Genomic DNA, 19,763 nt, shown 5'->3' with positions numbered 1-19,763 from the left:
CAGTGTGTCCATGCTACTGTGAATTAGTGGCCCCTGCTCTTGTCTGGGCTCTCTATCAAAACACAGTGAGTCATTTCTCCATTATATCCTCTAGCGCTGGCCAATGCTAAAACGGTACTGTTGCAAAACCTATTTTCCTTAGCAGAGGCACGTTGGTAATCATATTGTTGTTATATAAGTGTTTATTTATGGGGGGAGAGGAATGAGATGACAGAATAGGATTGCACCCGGCTTTGCAGAACAGATCCAAGCCATTTGATTGGCTTAGCACCAAAAGAATATTACAAAAGAAAAGCCTTTTTCTTGCCTGTGCAGCACAACAGTTATAAATATTTTAGAAGGAGAGAGGGAGAAAGAGAGAGAGATTAAAAAAGTAAAAACTAACAGGATGAGTGCAGGGAGTTATGTATTCACTCAGGGCTGGGGGTGAGTGGGAGCTTACAGTGAGAGGTGGTGTTTGTACACACACACACACACACACACACACACACACACACACACACACACACACACACACACACACACACACACACACACACACACACACACATACAGACGCTAAAAGACAGAGACAGAAGGAAAGCAGGGAGGCCTAGAGACAGCCAGCCAGAAAGAGAGACAAGCGTACAGGCAGGTCAACCCAACATAATGCATACAAAGACACGTGCAGATAGACAGATGGCTTTGCTCACTGGCCCATAGCAGCCCAGCCCCTAGGCCAGGTGAGCCAGATGATGGACCCAAATTCAACGGCCAAGCATCCCCGTGTGTGTGTCTGTGTGTGTGTGTGTGTGTGTGTGTGTGTGTGTGTGTGTGTGTGTGTGTGTGTGTGTGTGTGTGTGTGTGTGTGTGTGTGTGTGTGTGTGTGTGTGTGTGTGTGTGTGTGTGTGTGTGTGTGTGTGTGTGTGTGTGTGTGTGTGTGTGTGTGTGCGTGCGTGCATTTGAACAGCAGCGCGATCCTTAGACGTGAACTATGGAGAGAGGAAGAAAGACAGACGGAGATTCACAACCTCTCCTTCATTTCACCGCGAGACCCTTTTTTACTCCAGCGCCCATCACTCAAGAATCACACACCTGCCAAACGGAAACGGCGTGTTTGGGTTGGCACTGTGTGTGCGGGTGGAGAGAGAAAAAGAATGGAAAGCTTTAAGCCTAGACCCGCATTGCTAGGGTTTATGGACTTACGATCTGGTACTTCAGAAGCTGCTCAGAATGAAACCTACGGTATCTGTGAATGAGACAGTGTTATAGCTTGCCATTACCTTAATCACTGATGCTGGATGGCCTTTTCAAAGCCTCTGATCACTGCTCTGGTTGGCTCTGGTTGGAGGTTTTTGCTGGCTGAATAGTCACATCACTGTGTGTGTGTGTTTGCGTGTGCGTGCGTGTTTGTCTGCGCATTTGTGTATTTGAAAGGATTTGACAGTGTCAAACGTCAAGCTTGACTGAGTCAGGCTTCAGTCACAGATTACTTTCACCTGCCTTGTAAACCAATTCTATGCCCTCATTTTAGTCTTTCTACTCTTCTTTTTCTGACACGCACACGCACACGCACACACAAACACGCAGCGGTGGCCTACTTTCAAAACACAGTTGATGTAACACAAGCTCCTGCAAGAACTAGGATTTGCATTGTTACCCTGGGTATTTATGGGAGGTTTGAAGGGGCTGGGCTCCAGGGTGAAGTTTCCTCTAAGTACAAATCTAGGCTCAATCCTAACTTTAACCATTAGTGGAGAAAATGTCAAACTGATCCAGGATTGGCTTCTAGGAGCAACTTCACCCTACACCGACGGTCTTGGATTGAAAAGGCCAGATGAATCAATAGGCATGATTTTGTAACCACTACTGTCTGTCTCTGTGGAAGTTCAATTGCTCTTCTCTCGTACTGTATGACAGTTGATGCTGAGTAGTATCGTTATGTATTTCTATTGGTTGATGTTTGGGACAGGGATCATAGAACAGTCGTTTTGACAAAGTTGAGGTGAAATGGTTTAATGCGTTTTCAAATTCACAACTGCATGCGCGCACACTCACAACCACCACGCACACTCACAACCGCCACGCACACTCACAACCGCCACGCACACTCACAACCGCCACGCACACTCACAACCGCCACGCACACTCACAACCGCCACGCACACTCACAACCGCCACGCACACTCACAACCGCCACGCACACTCACAACCGCCACGCACACTCACAACCGCCACGCACACTCACAACCACCACCCACACTCACAACCGCCACGCACACTCACAACCGCCACGCACATTCACAACCGCCACGCACACTCACTACCACCACGCACACTCACAACCGCCACGCACACTCACAACCGCCACGGTACACTCACAACCGCCACGCACACTCACTACCACCACGCACACTCACAACCGCCACCCACACTCACTACCACCACGCACACTCACAACCGCCACGCACACTCACAACCGCCACGCACACTCACAACCGCCACGCACACTCACAACCGCCACGCACACTCACAACCGCAACGCACACTCACTACCACCACGCACACTCACAACCGCCACGCACACTCATTACCACCACGCACACTCACAACCGCCACGCACACTCACTACCGCCACGCACACTCACTACCGCCACGCACACTCACAACCGCCACGCACACTCACAACCGCCACGCACACTCACAACCGCCACACACACTCACTACCACCACACACTCACAACCGCCACGCACACACGCACGTTACGCACACGACCCTCATAACCATCCTGATCGGAACAGGTTGCACTGCCAGTGTGCCTGCTCCGGGTGCTGGCACCTGGTGGCTCCAGGGGTTTGTTTGTGTTGGGGCATGGTGGGCACTCCAGCTGTGATGCACAACTTCCCACCACAGTGCCTTGCCCTGGCATCTCGCCAGATGCCTGACCCAGGGAGATCCAGCAGTGCCAGGGGAGAGGATAGGGGGCGCCACCCAAAACACACAACACACACATCTGCCACCCCAGCAGGTGAGCCGAAGCAAATAATATGGATATTTTGGGGAGAAATACAAATTGTCTCGCGCTGTGCAGCTTTCCAGCTGGGTGCTAATCATATTAGGTGGGGGTCAATTCCAATTCTAATTGCAATTTTTTCCTCCAAACAACTGAATTGAAATGGCATTGACCCCAACCAACCCAGGTGCTAACACTAGGCCGGGGTCAGAGGTGCACAGCTCCAATCCTCAGTCAGCGGTTCCCATTTTATCCCCCCTCCCCTTGACTTTCAATCAGACACTCCAGAAGTGGTTACCGCCTGGGTAACCAGGGGTGCGTTCAGCCATGTGAAACATTCAGCTGATAGAAATGTGGCTGGCCAGTGTACTGCTCTTTGTGTCTCACTTCATCCCAGTATCATATCTCTTTCTGTGCTCCCCATTCATTAAGGCAGGACAAAGAGAGCTCCTAACGACGACACAGGTAGAAGGGACTATTCCAAAACTGGTGGGAATATTGTTAAAGAGAAGAAGTGCTGACTTAGTTCTACTGTGGGCTACTTTCATTCTCCTCCTCTGCACTGGTCTATCCTGTGCCGAACAGGTTTAGCTAAATCTAACTGTGCTATATCAAATCTTGGCTAGTGTTGTTCTCACTGATTTATTGTAAAAGCCACGTCTTTGCTAGTCCAGATTCGACCTTCTGACACCCCTCTTCCCCAGTGGATGCAGTCCCAGTGGCTCCTGATGTTGGCACTGGGAGGAGTCCCCTTCCCTTCTCTCCTTATTGGTGTGTCTGCCAGAGCCGTCTGGGCCCTGTGTGTGTGTGTGTGTGTGTGTGTGTGTGTGTGTGTGTGTGTGTGTGTGTATGTATGTGTGTGCGTGTGTGTGTGTGTGTGTGTGTGTGTGTGTGTGTGTGTGTGTGTGTGTGTGTGTGTGTGTCACCAGAGGGTAGACAGATGGAGGCGGCTATTGTTCTGTTGTGTTGCCCTGGAGCAGCGGGCACAGCCTCAAAGGCCGTGGCAGCAGAGCAGAGCAGAAGGACGCGGACTCCTCCCAGTGCCACCCCACCTCATACCGGGCTGCTGGCTCCCGTATGGGCCTGCTAGGAGGGTGGGCTGAGCGCAAGGACAGACCAAGAAGTCAAATCTATTGTTATTGGTCACGTACACATATTTTGCAGATGTTATCGCAAGGGGCAGCAAAATGCTTTTGTTTCTAGCTCCGGCAGTGCAGTAATACCTGACAATACAAAACAATACACACAATGAAAAGAAAGAAATGAAGAAATATCATAACGAGCAATGTCAGAGTCCGGAATATAAATATATACACCGGCCAGTTTATTAGGTACACCCATCTAGTCCCGGGTCGGGCCCCCTTTGCCTCCGGAACAGCCTGAATTCTTCGGGGCATTCTATAAGGTGTTGGAAACATTCCACAGGGATGTTGTCCCATGCTGACGTGAATATCATCACACAGTTGCTGCAGATTGGACAGCGGAACCTTCATTCTGCGAACAGAGACTTGCTTGCGCGACTCGAGAGAGCGCTGGTGCGCTGCGCTCTGCTCTGAAAGTCTGTGTGTGGCACAAAGAGAGAGAGAGAGAGAACGTAGCCAAACCGACTCGCGCAAGTTTGTTGCTGCCTTAGGTTATCTACCATATCATCTGGTAGTAGCTGTCTTATTCACTGCGTCAAATCGTTGTAAAGTAGCTAGCTAGCGACAGTAGCCAGCTAAGATAGCTGGCTACACACGGAGACTTTGACTGTAGCTCCGCTTTGATTGACCGGCAATAACAAGCTACACTAGTGAACCGTGTGTAGGCTACCGGTGTGTCTTTTTATGGGGTGCACTTTAAAAAAGAACATTGTGTTGGTCTATCCTTGTAGGCTACGTAGCAATGTCACGTAGATCATTTTATTTCATTTTTAGACAAAAGCCTTAAAAAAAACAGGCCGTTTTGTTCCCTAAAAAAAATGAGTACTCTCCCAAATAATCGAATACTAATAACATTTGTTCAGATAATGGAATATCCGAAAAGCCCATCCCTAATCAACAGGATTGTGCGCTGATCACAGGACACCGTGCTACCGCCATCCATAGACATACGTATTCACATACATTCATAACCTTGAATATTAATTTCAGCGTATATACAGTACATCATTGGTATCACTCCGCAGTCCGCACCCAGTCGTTTGAATAAAACATAGTTCAATTCATTGTCCCGCTCTCACCCCCAGTATACAGGTCATTTAAGACTGCTGATGGAGGATGTTGCTATGTGCTGAATTTGCCCAAGATTTTAAAAAGAGTTCAAATGAGGTGTATGTGTGCACCCTACATGCTCATGTGTGGGTGTTTGCACTGAGAACTCCGTCTCCCTCTCTCTCTACTGAAAGACACTGTGTGTACTCGTTCCCCCTCACCTCTCTGCGGTGTGTTAAATATTTCGAGCTCGGGCACTCGCACTGCGTTGGGCAGCACTAGCGTCGAGCGCTAGCCCATGGCCCGCGGGTGCAGGGTGGTCGCGCTACGGAGGAAATTTGAGAAGAGCTCACACAGATCACTTTTAATATCCGATGTGCCGCTGCTGATGGACATGTAGTGAGAGAGCAAGTCTACATCCATGGCTCTGTGTGAGTCTACTTCAACTGGATTTCACTGGTTTAAGGATGTGATGGAAGAAAAGATGCAGGAAGATGTACACAGGCACGCACATATTATGGGTGTACACACACACACACACACACACACACACACACACACACACACACACACACACACACACACACACACACACACACACACACACACACACAGTTGGATTCTTTACAGAGGTACATTGACTCCAGGCCTGTGTGCTTAATATAAGGACAATGCTGCCCCCTTCTGGACAGGTATACATGCACACATCAGAATAGGAGAAACATCCACAGAAGATGGGTTACTTACACACACACGTTTGTTTAACTATCCTTGAGGGGACCACACAATTGATTCCCATTCAAAATCCACTTTTCCCTAAACCTAACCCTTAACCCCAAAACCTTAAACCTAATCCTAACTCCTAACCCTAATTGCAACCCTAACCCCGAAGCCTAAAAAAAAAATGTTTTCCTTGTGGGGCCAGGGTGAAATGTCCCCACAATTTTCCTAGTTTTTACTATCCTTGTCTGGTGTTCATGTTCCCACAAGGATAGTAAAACCAAACCACACACACGTGTGTGGGAACATGGATAGTATACACACACACACATTTTCTACATCCTCTCTCTCTGAGGATACATTTATAAAATGTTTCAAATGAACAATTTTTCAGCACAATGCTCAGAAGGAGGGAGAACCACCTCAGACAGAGAGAGAGATGATTTATTTTATCTTTCTTTAACTAGGCAAGTCAGTTAAGAACAAATTCTTATTTTCAATGACAGCCTAAGAACAGTGGGTTAACTGCCTGTTCAGGGGCAGAATGACAAATTTTTAACCTGTCAGCTCAGGGATTTGAACTTGCAACTTTTCGGTCACTAGTCCATCGCTCTAACCACTAGGCTACCCTGCCTCCCCAATGATGATAGGCGAGAACAAACAGGAATATAACAAAAATAATTATTGTGAAGAAGTGCGTGGCAAAGTTCTCCCAGACCTTTTTCGAACTGGCAAAAGCCCAGCCACCTCTAGGAGGGGGCTTGTCAGGACCCTCTTCATGCATGTTTGCTCTGATGTGGCGCCTGTAGCCTAATTGTCTGCCGAGTGAGGACTGACTGGGCTGGGAGGTTGAACTCTACTGCTTACACAGTCACGCAGTCTCTTCCCCTCTCTCTCTCTCTCTCTCTCTCTCTTGCTCTCTCTCTCTCACTCTCTCTTGCTCTCTCTCGCTCTCTCTCTCGCCCTCTCTCGCTCTCTCTTGCTCTCTCTCTCTCTTTCTCTCTCCTTAACTCTGTTTCTGTCTTACCTCTCTCCTCTTTCTGTCTCTTGTCTCTCACTTTCTCTCTGACTCTATTTCTCTTTCTCTCATCTTATTTCTTTCTTGTCTTATTTCTTTCTCTCTCATCTTCCTTCTCTCTCACTCATCTTCTCTCTCTCAATTCAATTCATTTATTTATTGGCATGGGAAACATATGTTAACATTGCCAAAGCAAGTGAAGTAGATAATATACAAAAGTGAAATAAACAATAAAAATGAACAGTAAACATTATTCTCACAGAATTTCCAAAACAATAAAGACATTTCAAATGTCATATTATGTATATATACAGTGTTGTAACAATGTGCAAATGGTTCAAGTACAAAAGGGAAAATAAATAAACATAAATATGTGTTGTATTTAAAATGGTGTTTGTTCTTCACTGGTTGCCCTTTTCTTGTGGCAACAGGTCACACATATTGCTGCTGCGATGGCACACTGTGGTATTTCACCCAGTAGATATGGGAGTTTATCAAAATCGGGTTTGTTTTCGAATTCTTTGTGGATCTGTGTAATCTGAGGGAAATATGTGTCTCTAATATGGTCATACATTGGGCAGGAGGTTAGGAAGTGCAGCTCAGTTTCCACATTTTGTGGGCAGTATGCACATAGCCTGTCTTCTCTTGAGAGCCATGTCTGTCTACAGTGGCCTTTCTCAATAGCAAGGCTATGCTCACTAAGTCTGTACACAGTCAAAGCTTTCCTTAAGTTTGGGTCAGTCACAGTGGTCAGGTATTCTGCTGCTGTGTACTCTCTGTTTAAAATAGCATTCTACTTTGCTCTGTTTTTTTGTTAATTCTTTCCAATGTGTCAAGTAGTTATCTTTTTGTTTTCTCATGATTTGGTTGGGTCTAATTGTGTTGCTCTCCTGGGACTCTGTGGGGTGTGTTTGTGTTTGTGAACAGAGCCCCAATACCAACTTGCTTAGGGGACTCTTCTCCAGGTTCATCTCTCTGTAGGTGATGGCTTTGTTATGGTTTGGGAATTGCTTCCGTTTAGGTGGTTGTAGAATTTAACGGCTCTTTTCTGGATTTTGATAATTAGCGAGTATCCGCCTAATTCTGCTCTGCATGCATTATTTTGTGTTTTACGTTGTACACAGAGGATATTTTTGCAGGAATTCTGCATTCTCTCATCTATTTCTCATCTTATTTCTCGCTCTCATTTTCTTTCTCTGTCTCTTTCTCAAACACACATTTGCATGCCCTAACTCTAAAACAATAGCATTTTCAAAGTTTGGTCTCTAGCCTCCCCCTCTCGTCTCTCCCCCTCTCCCTGTCACTCGTCCTGTGCGGGGATGGTAGTATGTTTTTTTGCATGGCTTATTTGGGTCTTGCCCAATTATAATGGACCCGCCACCACCACGTCTCTTCTTCCCCTGCCCCCCTCAGCGGTGAGTGCCCTGACCCGAGCCCTATGGCACGGCGGTGGTGCCCCCCCATTCCCTGGCCTCAGTGGCCTGTCCTAAATGATGATGCTAACGATGGTGAACCAGACTCACACACCTCTCTCACTCTCTTCCTACCTCTCTCTATGTAGCCCTCTCTCTCTCTCTCTCTCTCTGTAAAGTATCTCCCCCCCACCCCTCTCTGACCACACTGACCCTGCTGGATGACTGGTCACTAAGTAGGCTACTCATTTGTAGCATGACACTGTCTTCCTGCGCTCTATTCGCGCTCTATTCAGATTAAACTGGAGACACGGTTTTTATTTTTCTCACACCAGTTTAGATTCAACCATAACGGGGGAAACAATACTGTATTTACAGTACAGTGAAATATCCATCATTCATGATGAATTAAACGTGACCTTAGTTGTTGGGGAATGAAGACCAATGCTGCCCCCTACTGGTGTATTAGACTACGGGTTCGTTGACTAATTATTCTCAGCTCTTACTCCTGATCCTTGCCGTGGACGTCCTTGATATTGGCCAGCCTTTCCATAGCCCATATATTGAAGATGAAGCTATTCATTCACTTTTCAGTTCATGCATCATTTAGACCAAGTTATGTTGAAGGCCAACTCAATATCGCTCCCTTTGGCTGGAGCGCACACAATTGGTCCAACTGGGAAAAGTGCCCCATAGCATGGCTTATAGCTCTAAAAGTTTCACGTGAGTTTTGCCCTCCTAACACTGGCAGTTGTAAACAGGGCCATGCGACTACATACTACACAAAGTTTGTACTATAACGCCTGGGAACTCCCGCTTAGACCACAGTCTTGTTTGTAGCCTATTTGTGGCCTTTAATTTGGTCCAAACACATGTTCAAAGGTTTTGGGGAAATTACTCTGACTTTAGGAATTGGTACCACTACCACAATGGTCATTTTTATTTCAACCACGTTTATTCAGTTAACTGTCTGTAAACAGATATGCCGTATGAGTTTAAGAAATATAAATTGTGACAACAGTTGTTTGGCCTTTGACTAGTGTTAGCCTGTAAAAAGAGGCTGTATTTTTCTATAAATAATTCTTATGCAACCACAGGGAGAGCCATCTGAAGGTCATGCTTCATTCAGAGTCTGAGAGGCCATACTGTTTCTCAACCAAGACCACTTCCTTCTCCTCTTGGCTCTCAAGACCGTTCGCGGTCAGACTTGGCCAGCTGTGGTTGTGCTTGGCCTATATACTGTCAGTAGTGTGATGGAAAGGCTGTCTCTATTTCTCTCTCTCTATTTCTCTCTATTTCTCTCTCTCTTTCTCTCTCTCTCTCTCTCTCTCTCTCTCTCTCTCTCTCTCTCTCTCTCTCTCTCTCTCTCTGTCTCTCTCTCTATCTGTCTCGCTCTCTCGCCAACTGGCACATGCTTGTCTTATAGAAGAGCTATCTAAACGCATGCCTGTTGGTCTGAGCCAGAGAAGAGAAGAAAGAGCGGGAAAGATAAGAGTATCAGAGGGAGGAGAGGAAGAGAAGAAAGAGAGGAGGGGGAAATATAAGAGTATCAGAGGGAGGAGAGGAAGAGAAGAAAGAGAGGAGGGGGAAATATAAGAGTATCAGAGGGAGGAGAGGAAGAGAAGAAAGAGAGGAGGGGGAAAGATAAGAGTATCAGAGGGAGGAGAGGAAGAGAAGAAAGAGAGGAGGGGGAAATATAAGAGTATCAGAGGGAGGAGAGGAAGAGAAGAGAAGAAAGAGAGGAGGGGAAAAGGAGAGAGGGAGATTGAGGTAGGGAGCGAGGGTATGGAGGTAGGGAGCGAGGGTATGGAGGTAGGGAGCGAGGGTATGGAGGTAGGGTGCGAGGGTATGGAGGGAGGGAGGTGTGGAGGGAGGTAATGGAGGGAGCGAGGGTATGGAGGGAGGGAGGGAGGGAGGGAGCGAGGGTGTACGGAGGGAGGGAGGTGGGGAGGGAGGAAGGGAGGGAGCGAGGGTATGGAGGGAGGAAAGGTGGATGGATGGGTGGAAGAAGTGATGATATGTGATGGATGATATGTGACAGAAACTTATGGGCTCTGTGTCCTGGGATGAATTTATCTGTTTTGTGAGATGTCCACAATTGTGTGTGTGTGTGTGTGTGTGTGTGTGTGTGTGTGTGTGTGTGTGTGTGTGTGAGCCTACAAGGGTGTGTGTTTTCGACAACAACAAAAACACAAAAGACCAAGGCACTCTTGGTTGTGAAAAATGTTGTGAAAAATGTATAAAAAGACCAATAACACCTTTACCAAAGGACCTCTTCATTCTACAAAATGCTGCCATTGTATTCTACTAGTGCTTCACATTCTTCTTGTTTTCCTGTGAGGGTTTTGCCTGTCAGCAGGTACCAGTGTATGATGACGTGTACTGTAGCTGTACGTTGACCTGTGCTCTCCTTTCTCTCCCAGGCCACTGAAGAAGAACCACAGAGAGTCCAGCACTACACAACGGACAATAAAGGGAAAACAGGTGTCTTAACTAATTACTCTCTCTCCCTCCCTCCCTCCCTCCCTCCTCCCTCCCTCCCCTCCCTCCCTCCCTCCCTCCCCTCTCTCCTCTCTCTCTCTCTCTCTCTCTCTCTCTCTCTCTCTCTCTCTCTCTCTCTCTCTCTCTCTCTCTCTCTCTCTCTCTCTCTCTCTCTCTCTCTCTCTCTCTCTCTCTCTCACACACACTCTCTTCCACTTTGTCAGCCTCCCTCACTGACAGTGTTTCCGTCATATTTAGGGCCCACCGTTTTTACTAGTCAGGTCACATGGTCATTGGTCTGAGCCCTACTCATACCTACTGATGGGAAATCAGTAAATAGATGAGTGCAAGTTGGTTGAAAACTGGCTCCCCTTCCATTTCTCTCCCCTTCCATTTATCCTGCATGCTCTGGTTATTTTCCTGGGATTTTCTCATATTCTTTATACTGCACCATAAAGCCTCTGGTGTCCCGTGAGGGCGGGCGGGCGTGCAATACCAATGTCTTCCACTGGGGGGCATTGTGCACCCATGTCATCTTGTGGTTTCCTTTGTGGACTCTGGTTAGTGTGGTTTAGACCACGTGTGTCAAACTCATTCCACGGAGGCCAGAGTATCTGCGGGATTTCTCTCCTCCCTTCGTTCTTGACTGATGAGTTAAGGTCACTGTTTAGTAAGGAACTCCCCTCGCCTGGTGGTCTAGGTCTTAGTTGAAAGGAAAAAGCAGAAACCAGCAGACACGAGGCCCTCCGTGGATCGAGTTTGACGCCACCACCTAGACAGAAGGGTAATAGTAAGGCTTTAGACAGAAGGGTAACAGTAAGGCTTTAGACAGAAGGGTAACAGTAAGGCTTTAGACAGAAGGGTAACAGTAAGGCTTTAGACAGAAGGGTAATAGTAAGGCTTTTAGACAGAAGGGTAATAGTAAGGCTTTAGACAGAAGGGTAATAGTAAGGCTTTAGACAGAAGGGTAACAGTAAGGCTTTAGACAGAAGGGTAATAGTAAGGCTTTAGACAGAAGGGTAATAGTAAGGCTTTAGACAGAAGGGTAATAGTAGGCTTTAGACAGAAGGGTAATAGTAAGGCTTTAGACAGAAGGGTAATAGTAAGGCTTTAGACAGAAGGGTAACAGTAAGGCTTTAGACAGAAGGGTAATAGTAAGGCTTTAGACAGAAGGGTAATAGTAAGGCTTTAGACAGAAGGGTAATAGTAAGGCTTTAGACAGAAGGGTAATAGTAAGGCTTTAGACAGAAGGGTAACAGTAAGGCTTTAGACAGAAGGGTAACAGTAAGGCTTTAGACAGAAGGGTAATAGTAAGGCTTTAGACAGAAGGGTAATAGTAAGGCTTTAGACAGAAGGGTAACAGTAAGGCTTTAGACAGAAGGGTAACAGTAAGGCTTTAGACAGAAGGGTAACAGTAAGGCTTTAGACAGAAGGGTAACAGTAAGGCTTTAGACAGAAGGGTAACAGTAAGGCTTTAGACAGAAGGGTAACAGTAAGGCTTTAGACAGAAGGGTAACAGTAAGGCTTTAGACAGAAGGGTAACAGTAAGGCTTTAGACAGAAGGGTAACAGTAAGGCTTTAGACAGAAGGGTAACAGTAAGGCTTTAGACAGAAGGGTAACAGTAAGGCTTTAGACAGAAGGGTAACAGTAAGGCTTTAGACAGAAGGGTAACAGTAAGGCTTTAGACAGAAGGGTAACAGTAAGGCTTTAGACAGAAGGGTAATAGTAAGGCTTTAGACAGAAGGGTAACAGTAAGGCTTTAGACAGAAGGGTAACAGTAAGGCTTTAGACAGAAGGGTAACAGTAAGGCTTTAGACAGAAGGGTAATAGTAAGGCTTTAGACAGAAGGGTAATAGTAAGGCTTTAGACAGAAGGGTAATAGTAAGGCTTTAGACAGAAGGGTAATAGTAAGGCTTTAGACAGAAGGGTAATAGTAAGGCTTTAGACAGAAGGGTAATAGTAAGGCTTTAGACAGAAGGGTAATAGTAAGGCTTTAGACAGAAGGGTAATAGTAAGGCTTTAGACAGAAGGGTAACAGTAAGGCTTTAGACAGAAGGGTAACAGTAAGGCTTTAGACAGAAGGGTAACAGTAAGGCTTTAGACAGAAGGGTAATAGTAAGGCTTTAGACAGAAGGGTAATAGTAAGGCTTTAGACAGAAGGGTAACAGTAAGGCTTTAGACAGAAGGGTAACAGTAAGGCTTTAGACAGAAGGGTAATAGTAAGGCTTTAGACAGAAGTTTAACAGTAAGGCTTTAGACAGAAGGGTAACAGTAAGGCTTTAGACAGAAGGGTAATAGTAAGGCTTTAGACAGAAGGGTAACAGTAAGGCTTTAGACAGAAGGGTAACAGTAAGGCTTTAGACAGAAGGGTAACAGTAAGGCTTTAGACAGAAGGGTAACAGTAAGGCTTTAGACAGAAGGGTAACAGTAAGGCTTTAGACAGAAGGGTAACAGTAAGGCTTTAGACAGAAGGGTAACAGTAAGGCTTTAGACAGAAGGGTAATAGTAAGGCTTTAGACAGAAGGGTAATAGTAAGGCTTTAGACAGAAGGGTAACAGTAAGGCTTTAGACAGAAGGGTAATAGTAAGGCTTTAGACAGAAGGGTAATAGGCTTTAGACAGAAGGGTAATAGTAAGGCTTTAGACAGAAGGGTAAAATCGTATTCATGTACAACCATATTCAAGGACAGTGTCGTACATGGTCTTTATAGTAAGTCCTCCTCTATTCTAACTCGGAATGTGCCGTTTGTGCGGCTGTTATACACTGCTAATATTTTGCGTCGTTGAGATGGCCTTTAGTGACGTAATAGCAGAGCAGTGACGGCGTATGCCCACTAGAGGGAGGTAGAGCCCTGTGCTGCAGTATTGTGACTTGTCTTATTTAGTTACGCCTGAGCCTGTTAAGAGTTTATACACTCATCACGTGACGTGTGAGATATTTCACCTCAAAGGTGTGTCATTATTGCAGGACAAGTACCTTGGGCTCAGCTGTTTTACTGCATGAGTGTGTGTTTTGAGAAAGGAGATCACTTGTAGTTAGTCGTTTATGAGTGTGTTTACAGTAGTGTGACTGTGTTTGAGTGTGTGACAGTGTGTGTGTGTGTAGCCTACATTTTAAGCATGCATGTTTGTCCGTGTGTGTGCATGCTAGTGCGCACGCAAGTCTGTCCGGCTTTGTGCGTGTGCACATACAGTACATGGGTTAGTGCGCATGTGTTTTGTCCAATGTGTGTGTGAACAGGTAGAGGCCAGGCAACGAGCCAGAGGCAGCCTGTGATAGGTTGAGGGACAGTGTGACGTGTCAGTGAGACGCTATAGAAGCACCGTGCTGGCGGGAGCAAGCTGCCTCTTCTGCCTGGAGAGAAGGAGTGGAAAAGAAAGAGCGAGAGAGAAATATAGGACCAACTCCTTGTGACGTTCTACAACTCTCTGAGGAACCGCACCAGTCCTCTCCTTTGAGAACATCCACTTTCCTCCCACACACTTTCTATCTGCTTCCCTTCAACTAGGTGGAGGGCGACAGAAACCAAGAAAGAAAGAAAAAGAGAGACTCCGAGAGGGAGGTTGAGGGTAGTAAGCGTTCCACCACATGGCTAGAATCTAGAGGGCCAGTAGGGAGCGTTTCCAGGGCAGGAGAGCAGTGTGGTAGCCGGTGAAGGACAGAACAGCATGGCCCTGTTCAGCACTGGCCCTCAGAGCCTGGGCTCCTACTACTGCCTCATCCGCAGGAGGTTCAAGAGGAGGCGCAAGAAGCGCAGCGAGCGCCAAGGTATCCACCTTTCCTTTGTAGTTTGTGTGAGGTGTGTGTGTGTGTGTGTGTGTGTGTGTGTGTGTGTGTGTGTGTGTGTGTGTGTGTGTGTGTGTGTGTGTGTGTGTGTGTGTGTGTGTGTGTGTGTGTGTGTGTGTGTGTGTGTGTGTGTGTGTGTGTGTGTGTATTGCACAGTTACCTTTGTTTTTATTACTTACTTTGAATCATCCTGTAGTAGTGTCTCTTGGTCTAGCAGTGGTTCCACTAGAATTTTGTAATTTTTATTTATCTATTTCACCTTTATTTAACCAGGTAGGCCAGTTGAGAACAAGTTCTCATTTACAACTGCGACATGGCCAAGATAAAGAATAGCAGTGCGACAAAAACAACACAGAGTTACACATAAACAAATGTACAGTCAATAACTGTAACAAATAAAACAATGTAAAAAATAAAAAAAATGAGAAAGATCTATGTACAATGTGTGCCAATGTAGAAGAGTAGGGAGGTAGGCAATAAATAGGCCTTAGAGGTGAAAATAATTACAATGTAGCATTAACACTGGAGTGATAGATGTGTAGATGATGATGTTCAAGGAGAGATAATGGGGTGCAAAAGAGAAAGAGGTTAAGTAATAATATGGGGATGAGGTAGTTGGGTGCGCTATTTACAGATTGGCTGTGTACAGGTACAGTCATCGGTAAGCTGATCTGTCAGCTGATGCTTAAAGTTAGAGAGGGAGATGTAAGACTCCAGCTTCAGAGATTTTTGCAATTCGTTCCAGTCATTGGCAGCAGAGAACTGGAAGGAAAGGCGGCCAAAGGAAGTGTTGCCTTTGGAGATGACCAGTGCAATATACCTGCTGGAGCGCGTGCTACGGGTGGGTGTTGCTATGGTGAGGCTTTACCTAGGCTTATAGATGTCCTGGAGCCAGTGGGTTTGGCGACGAATATGTAGTGAGGGCCAGCCAACGAGAGCATAGAGGTCACAGTGGTGGGTAGTATATGGGGCTTTGGTGATAAAACGGATGGCACTGTGATAGACTGCATCCAGTTTTCTGAGTAGAGTGTAGGGGGCTATTTTGTAAATGACATCGCCCAATTCAAGGATCGGTAGGATAGTCAGTTTTACGAGGGTATGTTTGGCAGCATGAGTGAAGCAGGCTTTGTTGCGAAATAGGAAGCCGATTCTATATTTAATTTCGGATTGAAGATGCTTAACGTGATTCTGGAGAGTTTACAGTCTAACCAGACACCTACGTATTTGTAGTTGTCCACATATTCTAGGTCAGAACCGTCCAGAGTAGTGATGCTAGTCGGGTGGAAGGGTACGGGCAGCAATCGGTTGAAGAGCATACACTTAGTTTTACTAGTATTTAAGAGCAGTTGGAGGCTACGGAAGGAGTGTTGTATGTCGTTGAAGCTCGTTTGGAGGTTTGTTAGCACAGTGTCCAAAGAAGGGCCAGATGTATACAGAATGGTGTCGTCTGCGTAGAGGTGGATCAGAGAATCACCTGCAGCAAGAGCGACATATTTGATATATACAGAGAAAAGAGTCGGCCTGAGAATTGAACCCTGTGGCACCCCCATAGACACTGCCAGAGGTCCAGACAACAGGCTCTCCGATTTGACACACTGAACTCTATCTGAGAAGTAGTTAGTAAACCAGGCGAGGCAGTCATTTGAGAAGCCAAGGCTATTGAGTCTGCCAATAAGAATGCTTTCGGCAGAGTCGATGAAGACGGCTGCACAGTGCTGTCTTTTATGGATGGCGGTTATGGTATCGTTTAGGACCTTGAGCGTGGCTGAGGTACACCCACGACCAGCTCCGAAACCAGATTGCATAGTGGAGAAGATGCAGTGGGATTCGAAATGATCGGTGATCTGTTCATTAACTTGGCTTTCGAAGATTTTAGAAAGCCAGGGCAGGATGGATATAGGTCTATAACAATTTGGGTCTAAGATGTCTCCCACTTTGAAGAGAGGGATGACTGCGGCAGCTTGTCAATCTTTGGGGATCTCAGATGATACGGAAGAGAGGTTGAACAGGCTGGTAATAGGGGTTGCAACAATTTCGGCATAGAGGGTCCAGATTGTTTAGCCCAGCTGATTTGCAGGGATCCAGATTTTGCAGCTCTTTCGGAACATCAGCTGTTTGGATTTGGGTGTATGAGAAGTGGGGGGGTGGGGGGGGGGGTTTGGAAAGTTGCTGCAGGGGGTGCTGAGTTGTTGGCCGGGTAGGGGTAGCCAGGTGGAAAGCATGGCCAGGCGTAGAAAAAGGCTTATTGAAATTCTCTATTATCGTAGATTTATCAGTGGTGACAGTGTTTCCTATCCTCAGTGCAGTGGGGAGCTGGGAGGAGGTGCTCTTATTCTCCATGGACTTTACAGTGTCCCAAAACATTTTGGAATTAGTGCCACAGGAAGCAAATTTCTGTTTGAAAAAGCTAGCCTTCCTAAGTATATTGGTTCCTGACTTCCCTGAAGAGTTGAATATCGCGGGGGCTATTCGATGCTGATGCAGAAGGATGTTTTTGTGCTGGTCAAGGGCATTCAAGTCTGAGGTGAACCAAGGGCCATATCTGTTCTTAGTTCAACATTTGAATTGGGCATGCTTATTTATTTTGCAGAGCAACCAGGCATCCTCTATTAACGGGATGAGGTCCCCCCCTTAAAAGATTTAGATGCACTATTGTAAAGTGGCTGTTCCACTGATGTCATAAGGTGAATGCACCAATTTGTAAGGCCTGGATAAGGCTAAATGACTTAAATGTAAATGTATACCCGGGCCAGGTCGATTAGAAAGGCCTGCTCACGGAAATGTTTTAGGAAGCGTTTGACAGTGATGAGGGGTGGTCGTTTGACTGCGGACCCATTACGCATGCAGGCAATGAGGCAGTGATCGCTGAGATCCTGGATGAAGACAGCAGAGGTGTATTTAGAGGGCAAATTGATCTGGATGATATCTAAGAGGGTGCCCATGGTTACGGATGTTGGGTTGTACCTGGTAGGTTCCTTGATAATTTGTGTGAGATTGAGGGCATCTTGCTTAGATTTTAGGACGGCCGGGGTGTTAAGCAAATCCCAGTTTAGGTCACCTAACAGTTCAAACTCTGAAGATAGATGGGGGCAATCAATTCACATATGGTGTCCAGGGCACAGCTGGGGGGGGGTCTAGAACGGGGTCTATAACAAGCGGCAACAGTGAGAGACTTTTTTCTGGAAAGGTGGATTTTTAAAAGAAGAAGCTCGGATTGCTTGGGCACAGACAGGACAGAACTCTGCAGGCTATCTCTGCAATAGATTGCAACTCCACCCCCTTTGGCAGTTCTATCTTGTCAGATAATGTTATAGTTAGGGATGGAAATTTCAGGATTTTTGGTGTCCTTCCTAAGCCAGGATTCAGACACAGCTAGAACATCCGGGTTGGCTACGCAGATGCTCATTGACGCGTGCAAACAGTTTGGATAAAATGATTGAATAACATGTATGCGTACATTTATTTTGCAACGCTCACAACACGGCGGTGTGGTCAACATGTTAGCGACTTGTTAGCGACTTACCCAGAAAGACTCACAGCTGTAATCGCTGCCAAAGATGCTTCTACAGTGAATACTTATGTACATGAGATGTTTCTGTATTTCATTTTCAGTAAATGTGTTAAAATTCATAAAAACATGTTGCCATTTTGTCATTATGGGGTATTGTGTGTAGATGGGTGAGAAATAAATCTATCTAATCCGTTTTGAATTCAGGCTGTAAGACAACAAAATGTGGAATAAGTCAAGGGGTATGAATCATTTCAGAATCCACTGTAATATGGCTAATTAAGCAGCCCATATATAGCGCAGCACTTGTAGACTAGCACAGGAAAGCAGCGCCACAGATGGAAAGAGAAACTAGTGATCAAACCTAAGTTAGTAAGTAGCCTATCTTTGGTAGAGCGAGCGTGGCTCGCCTTGCTTCCTCAAACAGTCAAGCAAATGATTTTGAGATTTTTTTTCTCAATTTCAAGTAACCAATCCCAACACTCTCTGTGAGTGAGACAGACTTATCGCTCTGTTACTGAGAGGCCTTTCTGTGAGAAAGATCCTCTGTAGTTAGACAGACCTATCTCTCTGTGAGTAAGAAAGACCAATCTGTGTGAATGACACCGAGCTCTCAATCTGGGAATGAGACAGACCTCTCTGTGAGTGAGACAGGCCTATCTCTCTGTGGGTGAGACAGGCCTATCTCTCTGTGGGTGAGACAGGCCTATCTCTCTGTGGGTGAGACAGGCCTCTCTCTGTGGGTGAGACAGGCCTATCTCTCTTTGGGTGAGGCAGGCCTATCTCTGTGTGTGAGACAGGCCTATCCCTGTGAGTGATACAGAACCCTCTCTTTGTGAATAAGGCAGCCTCCTCTGTCTCGGATAGTAAGTTAGACCTCTGTGTGTGAGTGAGACTTCTCTCTCTGTAAGTGAAGTAGACTGACTTGGCTCCTCTGGGACTCTAAGCTTCTCCCCTGCTCTAGGGATTAGCCCAACAGGCTGGGGAAGTAGTAATTTTTTAGATGCTCCCTCTCAGTAGCGGTATTAGGGATGTCAGCTATTTGCTTTGATATATCCCGCAACTCCTGCCTGCCTGCCGCCCACCCACCCACCCACTCCCACTGCGAATTGTCAAACCCGAGCCTGTTCATCCGAGTAAACCCACCACTGCTGAAGTTGCGTTTTAGCCGTGCTAGTCGCGAACAACCAAAACTTAAGACAGACTTTTTGTCTGTCAGCTTCGCTGGTGTCCGTCTCCATCTCTTCCTCGTTATCGCTCCGGAAATGACAGTGCCACTTTGCACTAACCCCAGAGAGGAGAAGGCTTAAGGGTGACATTTGGGTAATGCTATTCCACTAACCCCATCACAGCTGGCAAAAATTCCCTCAGTGAGCGGAAGCCATGATGAGTTTCCAGAGTGTGTTCGGCCATTGTGTTTGCCTCCTTGGTGATCAGCAGCTACGCTACGTTAACACTAACTGATGGCGTGGCCTGGGCTCTTCCCAGCCTTTCTGTCAGTCAGACCAGTTAAACCTGTCAGTTAGTGGCTAATGCCAGCTCTGTCAGACCAGCTACCCAGCCAGTTAGCCTCGCAGAGGTTTACATTAATGGAGGAGGCAACAGTCAGGTGTTTGCACTCTTCTATGAGCTTCATTCACATTTCCCAAAGA

General features: G+C 46.3%; 1 protein-coding gene across 4 annotated transcripts in view; it reads left to right on the top strand.

Annotated features, from left to right (window-relative positions):
- The window catches only part of adarb1b (adenosine deaminase RNA specific B1b), a 173,957-nt gene that overhangs the window by 105,666 nt on the left and 48,528 nt on the right, over positions 1 to 19,763 (top strand). For 2 of the 4 annotated variants that reach the window (XM_035773173.2, XM_035773172.2), the window contains one exon: positions 10,759 to 10,819. Coding sequence is in view for 2 of the 4 variants with exons in the window: in XM_035773171.2 (XP_035629064.1) it covers positions 14,486 to 14,585 (100 nt within the window). In the remaining 2 variants the exon portion in view is untranslated. Of the gene's footprint in view, positions 1 to 10,758; positions 10,820 to 13,440; positions 14,586 to 19,763 lie in introns of those variants that run through there. The other 2 variants (XM_035773171.2, XM_035773170.2) reach the window with 1 other exon arrangement.

Source organism: Oncorhynchus keta, chromosome 7, assembly GCF_023373465.1.
Source record: "Oncorhynchus keta strain PuntledgeMale-10-30-2019 chromosome 7, Oket_V2, whole genome shotgun sequence".
In the NCBI taxonomy this organism is placed as follows: Eukaryota; Metazoa; Chordata; class Actinopteri; order Salmoniformes; family Salmonidae; genus Oncorhynchus; species Oncorhynchus keta.
Note: the sequence above shows the minus strand (reverse complement) of the source record. Positions and strands in the feature narration are given on the sequence as shown.